This window comes from Erpetoichthys calabaricus, chromosome 1, assembly GCF_900747795.2.
Source record: "Erpetoichthys calabaricus chromosome 1, fErpCal1.3, whole genome shotgun sequence".
Taxonomy (NCBI): Eukaryota; Metazoa; Chordata; class Cladistia; order Polypteriformes; family Polypteridae; genus Erpetoichthys; species Erpetoichthys calabaricus.
In genome coordinates this window covers 156,815,966-156,829,771 of record NC_041394.2, presented here as the reverse complement: position 1 = coordinate 156,829,771, position 13,806 = coordinate 156,815,966, and the positions used below count along the sequence as shown (strand labels likewise).

General features: G+C 42.5%; 1 protein-coding gene across 1 annotated transcript in view; it reads right to left on the bottom strand.

Annotated features, from left to right (window-relative positions):
• The window catches only part of dennd11 (DENN domain containing 11), a 106,605-nt gene that overhangs the window by 15,512 nt on the left and 77,287 nt on the right, over nt 1-13,806 (bottom strand). Inside the window, exons 6-8 of the mRNA XM_028807912.2 lie at nt 10,288-10,419; nt 10,026-10,176; nt 214-282 (exon numbers count right to left, since the gene is read on the bottom strand). Coding sequence (XP_028663745.1) covers nt 214-282; nt 10,026-10,176; nt 10,288-10,419 — 352 coding nt within the window. The remainder of the gene's footprint in view (nt 1-213; nt 283-10,025; nt 10,177-10,287; nt 10,420-13,806) is intronic.

The window sequence follows — 13,806 nt, the reverse complement described above, 5'->3', positions numbered from 1 at the left end:
CAGCTAACTCTCAAGTTATCTATAGTGCATTTGTTTTTCCATTGAGCTGTACTTCCTTTTATTCTTTATACATATTAATTCATCCCTACCAGCTGATTTTTCTGGCAGACTTTTTTAGTACTTCATTTTTTTCATGTCTCTATAATAACAGCTAAAAATTTTCAAGCAACAAATATGAACATAAAAACAAAATTGTCAAAGTGGGTCACTTACAGAATAAAAAGATCTTCTTCACTACCATTGCAGTCTCCATCAACCTCCTGTGAATACAGCAGCACCTGCCTAGAGGCATTAAAAAAATACCACATGAAAAACAATTTATATCTGTCATCTCTTGAAAGGAACATTACTAGACGCACAAGAAACACTTCTGCGATAAATGCTATGATAAACATGTAACAGTCTACGCTCTCAGACACTCCATTCAAAATGTCCTTGGACAAGCTTATCACCTGCTCTTAGTCCTTTGCTGCACTGCCCCAATTGCAGCTTCTTGGCAAATCCAAATATGCAAATACTTGGTCACTGCTGTTCATAACTATATCTGTCATTCTATCATTGTTAAAGATAATTTAACCCTCTTTCAATTACCCTATGCAACTTGATACCCCAGCCCTAATGGTAATAACAGAAGAAAAAAAAAAAAACTAAGAAACCACACAGGATAAAATATATACTACTTCTTGTACAATATACTACATATACTACTTGTTGTACAAAATTATATTTCAAACATTAAAAGAGATGCACAGCATTTCATTCAATCTGAATTTCAGAAATATCAGTTTTTTTACACCCTGAAAACATCATGCTGTCATTCAATATGTTGTATTGTACTTTTTAGGTGTGTTTCCATACAATGCAATAAGCACCAACTGCGATCATCATGTCTATCTGTAAGTTTGTCTGTCCACATGAAGCAACTCCGAGTTGACCAAATTTGTAGAATTTTGGCTGCTCAGGACTATAACACGGAACCCCAGGGAGAGGTGTGTGGTCATGTCGCACCTCTGATACACCCACTCACTTCTCCTGCTGCTTGAAGCGAGTTAACCATAAAGGCAAAAAAATAGTCACTTGTGTAGCAATTGATATAAAGTAAAAGGAATTCTGTAAGCATTGCTCTGGAAAGACACAATAAGCAAATATGTGCTGAGTATTTAAATTACACTAAAACCTTACTACATTATTTACAGTGCATATTATAAAGATTCGGTATTTCTCTGACACTACACAATTTGCTAAAGACTCTCCATAACCAATAATTAACCCTTAAACTTCCACATACTTGGAGGGTTAATGCACCCCTGGACGCCAAATACCTTTTTACTGCACTTTTTAAGGAAATGTCACAATTCACTAGGGATGGGAATCGAAAACCGGTTCTTGTTGAGAACCGGTTCCCACTGTTTCAATTCCTTGGAATTGTTTGCCATTTTTGCAAACGATTCCCCTATCGATTCCAGTCGCCTCGAATGACGTCACCGCGTTGCGTAGCGTCATTTACCCAGCAGGAAACATGGCGCCTAAGCGGCACAAATGCTTCAAAGTTTGGTTATACTTTACGAGAAAGGATGACAACAGGGCAACTTGCAATACTTGCAAAGTAGATATTTCATCAAAGGGAGGAAACACTACGAATATGCAAAAGCATTTGCACACAAAACACGCGATAACCTTAAATGAATGTTGTGTTTTTGATCTGCTCCGGACTAGTGAATCTCAACCCAGCAGCAGCGGTAACGTTTGCAGGTCCTCTCCAGTTAATACGGCAGGTAACTAATCAACTAACATTGCATATTATGTTAGCGCGATTTGCCTTATTGCAAAAACCTGCTATTACTGTGCATTGCATTTAGATGACCATGACGAGAGAGACAGACAGAGTCTGGCTGTCTCAGATGCTGGCAGTTCTCGCTGCAGTCTACCGGTAGCTTCTCCTTTCACAGAGGCGGGGAAAAGTAAAATGACACAGGCCAGGATAGACGAATGTCACCGCAGTTTATGGTAAAAGGCTTGCACCCATTTGCCACAGTAGATGCCCCCGATTTTCGGTAAGTGAATGTGTTTAATTGTAGGCTAAGTCAGGGAATGTCAAATTTGCGTGTTCTCCTCTTACCAGATGTTTCATCCGTTTCCATTTCTGAGCTGAAATATGTGTTGAAGGCAGCCGTCACTGCAGATGGATGGGCAAGTTTTAGTCAAGATCATTACCTCACAGTAACGCTGCATTATGTCAGGAATGGCCAGGCTCAAGAAAAAGTCCTCAAAACCAAACCAGTGTACCACGCACAGACAGGGACAGCTGTAGCAGAGGAGACTGATGAGATCTTGGAGGAGTATGGTATCAAAGACAAGGTTGTGGCAACCACTGTTGATAATGCAGCCAACATGGATGTAGCTATCAAAATAGTTGATGGTTGCAGAATTGCACTGTGCCCAGTTCCATTGGACTTGAGTTGATTGTATTTGTTGCTGGCTGATGTAGTTTTATTTTTGAGTGCTCAGCTCATATATACTTTTAAAAAGGAGAGTGTAAATGTTACTGGACATTCTTGTGTAATTGCCACAGAATAATTTATGTTATACTTTGTTATTGCTACAGAAGAATATTTATTTTATTATTATTTTACATTTACACATTTTTTTCTGGGGACCCCGTGGCACCCCATCGAGGAGCCGTAGGCTGTGGATCTCTTAAGATCTCACTGTTGGGTTTGTAAGGTCATGCTACTCCTAAATTTCTATCTTGTTCAAAGATAAGATATAAAACAAAGTTCTAAGCTAATCGACCTGTGTGTTCTCCTTTTTTAAAAATAAGAATCGATAGTAGAATCGATAAAGAATCGAATTGTTAAACAGAATCGAAAATGGAATCGGAATCGTGAAAATCTTATCAATTCCCATCCCTACAATTCACCAAGAAAAAGTGAAACTTTAATGGAATACATTTTTTTCATGCAAAGAGCATCACAATTACTGCAACACAGATAATTTTAAACACTGCCAATGAACTGTAAAAACTATAAAATAAACTACTGCAACAATCTAGTATTATACGTACAAGGTGCAACTAATGGCACTAATGAAATTCAGTAAATCACTGAGACAACTGCACTTGAACTGGCTGCACGCAAGCACACAGAGGCCAACACTGATGCTTGGAGGCTAGTCGAGTGCAGCGGCTCAATCTTAGGGACAGTGATGCTGATTCGCTAGGGGGTGGCAGTGGTCATGAGCTGGCTGCTCAACAAATGTACGACACTGACTGATCAGCTCCGGCGTGCTGGCAAATTGCACTGAAAACCAACTATAGCCGGTTGCAGTGTTCAACAAATGTACGTCACCGAATATACTCAGCTCTGGCATGCTGGCAAATTACATTGGGAACAGAATCTAGCCGGTTATGGTTAATAATACAAACTATGCCTTCTTTACATCACTTGAATGGAATCTACTGTCTATAAAAGCTACTGAGCCACCACAAGCCTTTTTGGGCTACATTTCTAGTACATGACATTTAAATTACTGTTAAAATATGTATTGAATGTGATTGCATTCCATTATCACTGTTATTTTTGTACATGGCGAAATATTTAACAAACAAAAATATTATAACTGACTCTTTGATGAAGTGACTACAGTTTTTTTGTTGTAAAATGTAATGCCTTCAGTTAACTAACTCCCCAAGTGCACCTGAATGTTACACCATGCATACATTTTCTAACTCGCTGTCCTTATTGTTGTGAAGGCTCTGGGGAAATGTTTTCTGCCAGGCTGCTGTACTACTGCTTTAGTACTATAATGAGAAGTTCAAAGCTGACAGTTTGGCTCCCTGGGGACACAATAATGGCAATGGTAATAAGATTTACTTGTCAGTACGTCATACAGCTTTTTACTAAACTACTTTAATCATGTGCACTTTAAAGCCACATAACTGCATCTTGAAATTAAAAGCTTGCAATACTTACTGACCCTTTTAAAGAAGAAAATCAATAAGATGCCATATGTTCATTACAGACTCTAGCTATCTTAAATTAGTACAAACACAGTTTTCGAAAATCATTTTTAACTATAATAACTGGCTAAAACAATTGTGAGTAAATTAATTTTTAAGGTTTCCCTTGGGTCTCACCTTGCAGTCCTGTTTTTTTAAAGTTCTGCTTTAGTGTTGTTTCGGTTATTTTTTTTTTTTGTAATTGCTAATTTTCTTCTTTTGCTTCTTTTTTGACCATTTAATTTAGTTGTGTTAATTATGATGTTATATGTATTACTATTCCTTGATGGATGAGTGGCAAGATACAGTATTTATTTAGATTATAGGCCCCTGGGGCATTAACTACATAGATTCTGTCTGCCACTGCAAAATTAATCAGGTTCTTCTACCGTTTCCCTCTATTCCCTTTTGAATTTTGACTTTCTAGCAGTCTTTTCACCTTCAGCTTTGGCCACATTTTAGAGTTTTGTTCTTTGTCTTTGTATTTATTAATTTGTTTTTTACAATAAGGACCTTGGCTTTGTTACAGTGTTTTATAAACTAGTGAACAGCTATACTTAAGTAAAAGAAGGATGAACACACGCACATCAATGGACAATTCAGGATTGCCAGTCTGGCTAACCTGCATGTCTTTGGACTATGGGGGGAAAGTGGAGCACCCAGAGAAAACTATGTGAACACGGGGAGAACATGCCAACTGTACGAAGGTAACACCTTGGGCTTAACCCCAGTCTATTTGTTGTAAGGCACCAGCACTACCCCCTGCACCACCATGCCAACCTCTGTTTTATATAGTGTCAAGGAGAAGTTTTTACAAACGTAAAATAATTCAGAATATCTTCTTTTTGTGTGTGATTTGTATAACAAGCCCTAAAGTGTGGACAAATTAACTGCACCTTGAAGTTGTGACATCCAGCAAGACCAGATATCCTAATGTTTACATCTTAATTCGAGGGGTAGTCACTAATAGGGGAGATGTACAGACTTTACTTGCTTTACAATGTCGTTTTTTCCTGAAAACCCCTTCATATAGTAAATATTCGTAACACAGACATCTAATTGCAATGACCCGCATTTTTGTTCAAATAACATTGAACTACATGAAAAGTGACAGAATTAGTTTAAAAGTAAGATTATTCACCAAAACAAACATTAATAATGTTCAATAATGCAATTTAACTAGACTTTAGCACTTTTGGCTTCACACTTAAAGGAAAGGATTTTTTTTTTTTTTGCTCATTTCTACTAATTTCACAATCTGCTTTGAACTCGTAATGCATAGGAGAAGCTATATAAGCAACACATGTGACAGGGTGACTGAACCAGCTCACATGAACACACAAGTACACCTCACTACAGTCCAGAGATCAGCTCCACCTAGTGTGGCAGGCTGCCATTAGAAGAGTGTCCAAACTGAGAAGCATCACCTGTGGAAGAAACCAAGACAGGAAATAAGCATCTCCAACATCCTGCCCTGCACCATGTTCTGCTCGGCTGCTGGAGGACAGAGTCTGAATATGTCAGCTTTAGCTCTGCAAATAATGGAGACTAGGATTGTGCAACAACGATATTCGGCCCTATCCTATTATGTGGGCTGTGGCGAGATGTACTTGGAACGACTGCGTTGAAGACTGGGCGTTAACACCAGTGGTGTGCATCTGAAAATCATCTCAGACTCTTTTTATATGAGACTTTTGCAAAAGTCATAATGGAGTGTGTAAAATACTATTTGTTAATGTATATTTAGATGTTTTACTGTTATTTTGTTGCATTAATCATTTTTTCATATTTGTATGTTTTTTCTGTCAGTTTTCTTTTATTATTGGTTAACTATTTACTGTGTCATTAAGTTTACATATGCTCTCTGTTCCTTGTTGGTGGTGCCCCAAGAGGCAGGGCCATCCTGACATCACCACATATGAGCCCTTCCTCTGGCTATTTAGGTCAAAGCCACAGGAGAACTCAGACATGGCACATTGAAGTTCTACTGCAGTTATTGTAAGTACTGTGTTTGTTGTTGGATTCTCTGGATTGTTTGATTATTTTTTGCTCTGTCACGGTTTTGTTCTTACACATTGCGTGCTGGAACTTGTTTGTTGTGGATTGCCTTTTTTTAGGCAGCTCTTTTTAAGTCTTTGTGGCACATTTTGCTTTTCTAATAAATATGTATTTATTTTTAAAGATCCCTTGTTCAGTTTGTTTCTTCAAGCAAAGGTTGTTGCAGTTCCCTTTCTCTGAGAGGCACTTTTGATATTTGGGACATTTAAGTTTATTTTTGAAGCTTATACCACTTTAGTCTTATGAAGGCCAAAGCTGGCCTGTGGAGTTACAAGTCAAGCTTAAATTTTTGGACTTTTGAATCTTTGGAATTGGAATTTGGATATTTTCTTAATTTCTTACGTTATTAAATTTTTGATGGCTAATCACATTTTTGGTGGTCCTTTGGACAAAAATTACAACATCAATTAGCTCACATAATGTTTAAGTAAAGAGACACCTTATCTATTTTACCTCTAAATTGGCTTTATTGTGACATTATTCATTCATTTGACATTCTAGCATGAGTGATCAATTGTATTTTATATGTCCAATCATGTTATTAAGTCAGTAAATAATTAACTTGTGTTTAAATGATTTACAGTGGCAAAATGGTGCACTGGGTAGTATCAAGGACCCAACATTCAGAGTTTATATGCCATGCCAATCATTGTCCATGTTGAGGCTAGACCTTCTGCCCATATCTGTTTTCCTCTTGCATCCACAATGAGGAGATTAATCAATAATTCCACATCGGCCCTATGAGTGTCTTGAGTGTGAATGTGTGCTTAAATAGACCTTACAATAGACTGGTGTCCTGTCCAGGGCTAATTCCTTCTTTGTGCCCAGTGTTGTTGGGAAAGGCTCTGACCCCCACCAAGCCTGAACTGGATTACATGGGTTTGAGTATGTTATGTGAAGTGATTTTAAAATATTTTAAAAGATTATGGGTGAAAAGTACATAATTACTTAAATGCAACAATTATTTCTAATGTAGAATAAAGACATGGAAAATCCTGACTCTTGCTTATTGTATTAAAGCAAAGGGAGAGATCAAAATGGGATGTCTTTACTTTACAAAAGAAGTACTCATGAGAAGGAAAAAAACCAACATCCCTGAGAAGGGCACTTGGAGATAATAGAACATCAGAAAGTAGCCCAAAATTACACTGTTTTACTGTAACATGTGACCTTTCATGAATCCATCATAAAGATTAACTCTAAAGGTCATTTTGTTCTTGGCTAATATAATCAAACTATAAACATAACATAAAATTCTCAAATCTGATTAACTAAAATGTGAAGGAACTATCACAAAAGCGGTGGGTGAAAGCTGGACAAAACACCAGTCTACTGCAGCAAGAACAACAATTTATTTCTTGTATAGCCCAAAATCACACAAGGAATGCTTCAATGGGTTTAACAGGTCTTGTTTTTTTGACAGTAATTTCTTCCCCCAGCCTTGACTCTCTAAGAATACAAGAAAAAGCTCCCCAAGAAAATGTAGAAAAAAAAAAATATTGCAGAGACAATTCATGCACAAGCACACACTTACACATATGGGGATAACAAAGAATTGACAATTTAACAAACTTACTGTATCATTGGCAATGGGTGAAGAAAATTGTTGTACCCAAAGGAAAATCTACACAGATACATGGAAAGAAGTTGCAAACTCCACACAGAGAATGGTCAGGCAGAGAATTTAAACTCAGGATGCGGGAACTGTGAGGCAGTCGTGTTAACCACTTCCAAATGGTAAACACATCTTAATACATAATTCGCCTGTCTCCTCACTCACTCACTCACGTCCATCCGAAGCCGAATGCGCAGTCGCCTTCTGCGCACGTCCGAAGCCAAATGCGCAGTCGCCTTCTGCGCAGCTGCCCAAAAAATTTTAAGAGACCGACATCCAACCCCAACATCGCAGCAGGCGGCGGATTTACGGCCGCAAAAATTCAAAGAGAAAGGCGACTTCGATTAAAGCTCTAGAGGCCTGAAAGGCGATTTCGACTACAGCTCAAGGCCTAATTACGCATTCTGATTCAATTACGCATTCATTCAATACACCTATATCAGGTTTGTGGTGCTTATACTTATTACTATTCCATATTGTACTGGAACATTCATCATTCAATATTATACTATAGGCCTGGAAAATTTATCAACTAACAGTACAAGCCTGTACAGTAATGAGTAAAGCAGACTACAATCATTACAAAACAACTTCTTCGTTACTTATCATTTGTTCTTCATACACTGCTGACACAAACTCGTGCCCATTTCATCTTACGTTGTCAAAACGGGCTCTTTGTCTATATAATAAATAAATAAATTCAAAAAACAAAAGAAATTTTTTATCAACATTTAATAAAAAAAAAAAATTCAAATCTGACCAAAAGATCCTACAACGGATAGCACACACAACAGAAAAGATGATTGGGCTCTCTTTGCCCTCCTTTAAACACATCTTTATCAAGTATTGCATCTGTAAAAATCTTTATTCTAAAATTTTTTTTTTTTTTTTTTTTACTTCTAAAATTTTTTTTATTTTATACTGTATTGAGGATTTGTTCTGTGTATTGTATTGTATTAACCCCCTTCTTTTGACACCCACTGCACACCCAGCCTACCTGGAAAGGGGTCTTTCTTTGAACTGCTTTTCCCAAGGTTTCTTCCGTTTTTCCCTACAAGGTTTTTTTTTGGGAGTTTTTCCTTGTCTTCTTAGAGAGTCAAGGCTGGGGGGCTGTCAAGAGGCAGGGCCTGTTAAAGCCCATTGCAGCACTTCCTGTGTGATTTTGGGCTATACAAAAATAAACTATTGTATTGTATTGTAAAGCCTATAGAATTTGGAAGGATCACTCCCACTCTCCCACAATCTCTTTGTCCTACTTCCATCTGCCAGAAGGTACCGGAGTATCCAAACCAGTTCTGACAGATTCTGCAGCAGCTCCTACCCCTTAGCTGTCTGGACTCTGAACTCTGTGCTGTACACCTGCCCTCAGATCTGCAACTAGTAACTTGTTTATATATGATTCATTTGTTACATCTGTTGTATTTATTATTTACTAGCTGTCCCCTGTGGCTCCACCTGCGTAGTAGTGAAATGGGACAAACTTTAAAAATCAATAAACAAACAGGTATCGCTAGCTAAGCGGAAACAAGGACCGCTCCAAAATATGGCCAGAGGTAGAGCGATTCGAACAGAGGCTGGTGTGTGAGTGAGGACGGCCCCAACCCAGCTCGCCACTCCTGACATCACGCTTTCCTCTCCCCTTGGCCTGCAGCCTGTGTCTTGGATTAACACGAATAAATTGCTCCTGCAAGCGAACTATGACACTTAATGCTATGAGAGAAGTTGCAAAATCAACCGGAATATTCAAGCAAATCATAGAAAAAAAACAGATCTAAATCCGTTAAGTAGTTCTCTCCTGAAAAGTGGACAGACATACAGACACACAGACATTGGATTTTATATATACAGAGATTAATACTATTTATTAAATTGTTATTATGTATTTAATGGATTACTATCTAATGTATTACTATCTACTCATTTACCATTTATATATATATATTTATTTATTTTTCTATTTATTTCATGGTACTGCTTTATCAAGTATAGATCATTGCTCGACTTGCACTTCCTTTATTGATGTAAATTTTGCACCGCAGTCCTGGTTAATGTTATTTTGTGCCACTGTATGTTGCAGTACCGTGTATGGATGGTATGCCAATAAAGACACTTGACTTGACAAGCATTAGCATCAGTGGATTTATCTCACTCATTTCTGAAATTAAACCGAAGTGTCAAAGACTGCTGTGCTTTTTCTCTTTTGCCTCTCATCATGACTCTAAAATATCCTGCTGGGGAACACCTACTTAACTGCAATTAAAAAAATAGAACATTTCCTTCTGCACCAAAGTCTCAAATCCAAGTCTTTTAAATGATTACAAAAATGCCTGAAACCAACATTTGCTGCATTATTACCTCTGTTCGCTGAGTTTGCGGTACTTGTCTCTGTCAGCAGTGTTTATTCTCAGAAGAGGCTGCAAGTTGTCATGATGTGTTTTTACATTTTGATTGTCCACATAAATATCATAGAGGTCTTTCTTTTCTTCGAAAATTTTTTCTGTCGTACCTGGGATAAGCATGTGAAAAGAAGATATCACCTATAAGTACTTTATCTCGATAAGCAATTACATTACTGAATGTGGATTTACCAAGCAGTCTTATTAAACACCATACTCACAAGCAACATATGAGACCTCAGTCTCTAATGCTTCAATGTCAGCCACATTGATATAGAAGAAAGGTCGAAACTCAGGCACGGAAACTCCAATTCCAGGAATCGACACATTAGCCAAGCAACAGCAGCAGTAAACTGCCAAAACAAAGAGATATCTATGTAATTATTTGGTCTCCGGAACTTATCTATAATTCCACAAAACTTACAATGATTTTTGCATCCATCCATCCATCCATCCATCCATTGTCTCCCGCTTATCCGAGGTCGGGTCGCGGGGGCAGCAGCTTGAGCAGAGATGCCCAGACTTCCCTCTCCCCGGCCACTTCTTCTAGCTCTTCCGGGAGAATCCCAAGGCGTTCCCAGGCCAGTCGAGAGACATAGTCCCTCCAACGTGTCTTGGGTCTTCCCCGGGGCCTCCTCCCGGTTAGACGTGCCCGGAACACCTCACCAGGGAGGCGTCCAGGAGGCATCCTGATCAGATGCCCGAGCCACCTCATCTGACTCCTCTCGATGCGGAGGAGCAGCGGCTCTACTCTGAGCCCCTCCCGGATGACTGAGCTTCTCACCCTATCTTTAAGGGAAAGCCCAGACACCCTTCGGAGGAAACTCATTTCAGCCGCTTGTATTCGTGATCTCGTTCTTTCGGTCACTACCCATAGCTCATGACCATAGGTGAGGGTAGGAACATAAATCGACTGGTAAATTGAGAGCTTCGCCTTGTGGCTCAGCTCCTTTTTCACCACGACAAACCGATGCAGCGTCCGCATTACTGCGGATGCCGCACCGATCTGCCTGTCGATCTCACGCTCCATTCTTCCCTCACTCGTGAACAAGACCCCGAGATACTTGAACTCCTCCACTTGGGGCAGGATCTCGCTACCAACCCTGAGAGGGCACTCCACCCTTTTCCGGCTGAGGACCATGGTCTCGGATTTGGAGGTGCTGATTCTCATCCCAGCCGCTTCACACTCGGCTGCGAACCGATCCAGAGAGAGCTGAAGATCACAGCCTGATGAAGCAAACAGGACAACATCATCTACAAAAAGCAGTGACCCAATCCTAAGCCCACCAAACCGGACCCCCTCAACGCCCTAGCTGCGCCTAGAAATTCTGTCCATAAAAGTTATGAACAGAATCGGTGACAAAGGGCAGCCCTGGCGGAGTCCAACTCTCACTGGAAACGGGTTCGACTTACTGCCGGCAATGCGGACCAAGCTCTGGCACCGATCGTACAGGGACCGAACAGCCCTTATCAGGGGGGCCGGCACCCCATACTCTCGGAGTACCCCCCACAGGATTCCCCGAGGGACACGGTCGAATGCCTTTTCCAAGTCCACAAAACACATGTAGACTGGTTGGGCAAACTCCCATGCACCCTCCAGGACCCTGCTAAGGGTATAGAGCTGGTCCACTGTTCTGCGACCAGGACGAAAACCACACTGTTCCTCCTGAATCCGAGGCTCGACTATCCGATGGACCCTCCTCTCCAGGACCCCTGAATAGACTTTTCCAGGGAGGCTGAGGAGTGTGATCCCTCTGTAGTTGGAACACACCCTACGGTCCCCCTTCTTAAAGAGGGGGAGCACCACCCCGGTCTGCCAATCCAGAGGCACTGTCCCTGATGTCCATGCGATGTTGCAGAGGCGTGTCAACCAAGACAGTCCCTCCTTTAACCGCCACCTTATCGTGGTGGAGGGGTTTGCGTGTCCCAATGATCCTAGGAGCTCTGTTGTCCGGGGCTTTATGCCCCTGGTAGGGCCACCCAAGGCAAACTAGTCCTAGGTGAGGGATGAGACAAAGAGCGGTTAAACAAACCTCCTATGATGAAAAACAATTTTGGACGGCGTTTTCCCTTGCCCGGACGCGGGTCACCGGGGCCCCACTCTGGAGCCAGGCCTGGAGGTGGGGCTCGATGGCGAGCGCCTGGTGGCCGGGCCTGCACCCATGGGGCTCGGCCGGGCACAGCCCGAAGAGGCAACGTGGGTCCCCCTTCCCATGGGCTCACCACCTATGGGAGGGGCCAAGGAGGTCGGGTGCAGTGTGAGTTGGGTGGTGGCCGAAGGCGGGGACCTTGGCGGTCCGATCCTCGGCTACAGAAGCTGGCTCTTGGGATGTGGAATGTCACCTCTCTGAAGGGGAAGGAGCCTGAGCTAGTGCGCGAAGTTGAGAGGTTCCGGCTAGATATAGTCGGACTCACCTCGACGCACAGCTTGGACTCTGGAATCAATCTCCTTGAGAGGGGCTGGACTCTGTACCACTCTGGAGTTGCCCCCGGTGAGAGGCGCCGAGCGGGTGTGGGTATACTTATTGCCCCCCGACTTGGAGCCTGTACATTGGGGTTTACCCCGGTGGACGAGAGGGTAGCCTCCCTTCGCCTTCGGGTGGGGGGACGGGTCCTAACTGTTGTTTGTGCGTATGCACCGAACAGCAGTTCGGAGTACCCACCCTTTTTGGAGTCCCTGGAGGGGGTGCTAGAGGGCATACCTTCTGGGGACTCCCTCGTTCTGCTGGGAGACTTCAATGCTCACATGGGCAATGACAGTGAGACCTGGAAGGGCGTGATTGGGAGGAATGACTCCCCCGATCTGAACCCGAGCGGTGTTTTGTTATTGGACTTCTGTGCTCGTCACGGATTGTCCATAACGAACACCATGTTCAAGCATAGGGGTGTTCATATGTGCACTTGGCACCAGGACACCCTAGGCCTCAGTTCGATGATTGACTTTGTGGTCGTGTCGTCGGACTTGCGGCCACATGTCTTGGACACTCGGGTGAAGAGAGGGGCGGAGCTGTCAACTGATCACCACCTGGTGGTGAGTTGGCTTCGATGGTGGGGGAGGATGCCGGTCAGGCGTGGTAGGCCCAAACGTGTTGTGAGGGTCTGCTGGGAACGTCTGGCAGAGCCCCCTGTCAGAAGTAGCTTCAACTCCCAGCTCCGGCAGAACTTCGACCACATCCCGAGGGAGGTGGGGGACATTGAGTCCGGATGGGCCATGTTCCGTGCATCTATTGTTGAGGCAGCTGACCGGAGCTGTGGCCGTAAGGTGGTCGGTGCCTGTCGTGGCGGCAATCCCCGAACCCGTTGGTGGACACCGGCGGTGAAGGATGCCGTCAAGCTGAAGAAGGAGTCCTACAGGACCCTTTTGTCCTGTGGGACCCTGGAGGCAGCTGATAGGTAGCAGCAGGCCAAGCGGAATGCGGCAATGAGGCAAAAACTCGGGCGTGGGAGGAGTTTAGGGAGGCCATGGAGAACGACTTTCGGACGGCTTCGAGGAGATTCTGGTCCACCATCCGGCGTCTCAGGAAGGGGAAGCAGTGCAGTGTCAACACTGTATATGGTGGGGATGGTGCGCTGCTGACCTCGACTTGGGACGTTGTGGGTCGGTGGGGGGAGTAATTCGAAGACCTCCTTAATCCCATTAACATGACTTCCAAAGAGGAAGCAGAGCCTGGGGACTCATAGGTGGGCTCCCCCATCTCTGGAACTGAGGTCACCGAGGTGGTCAAAAAACTCCTTGGTGG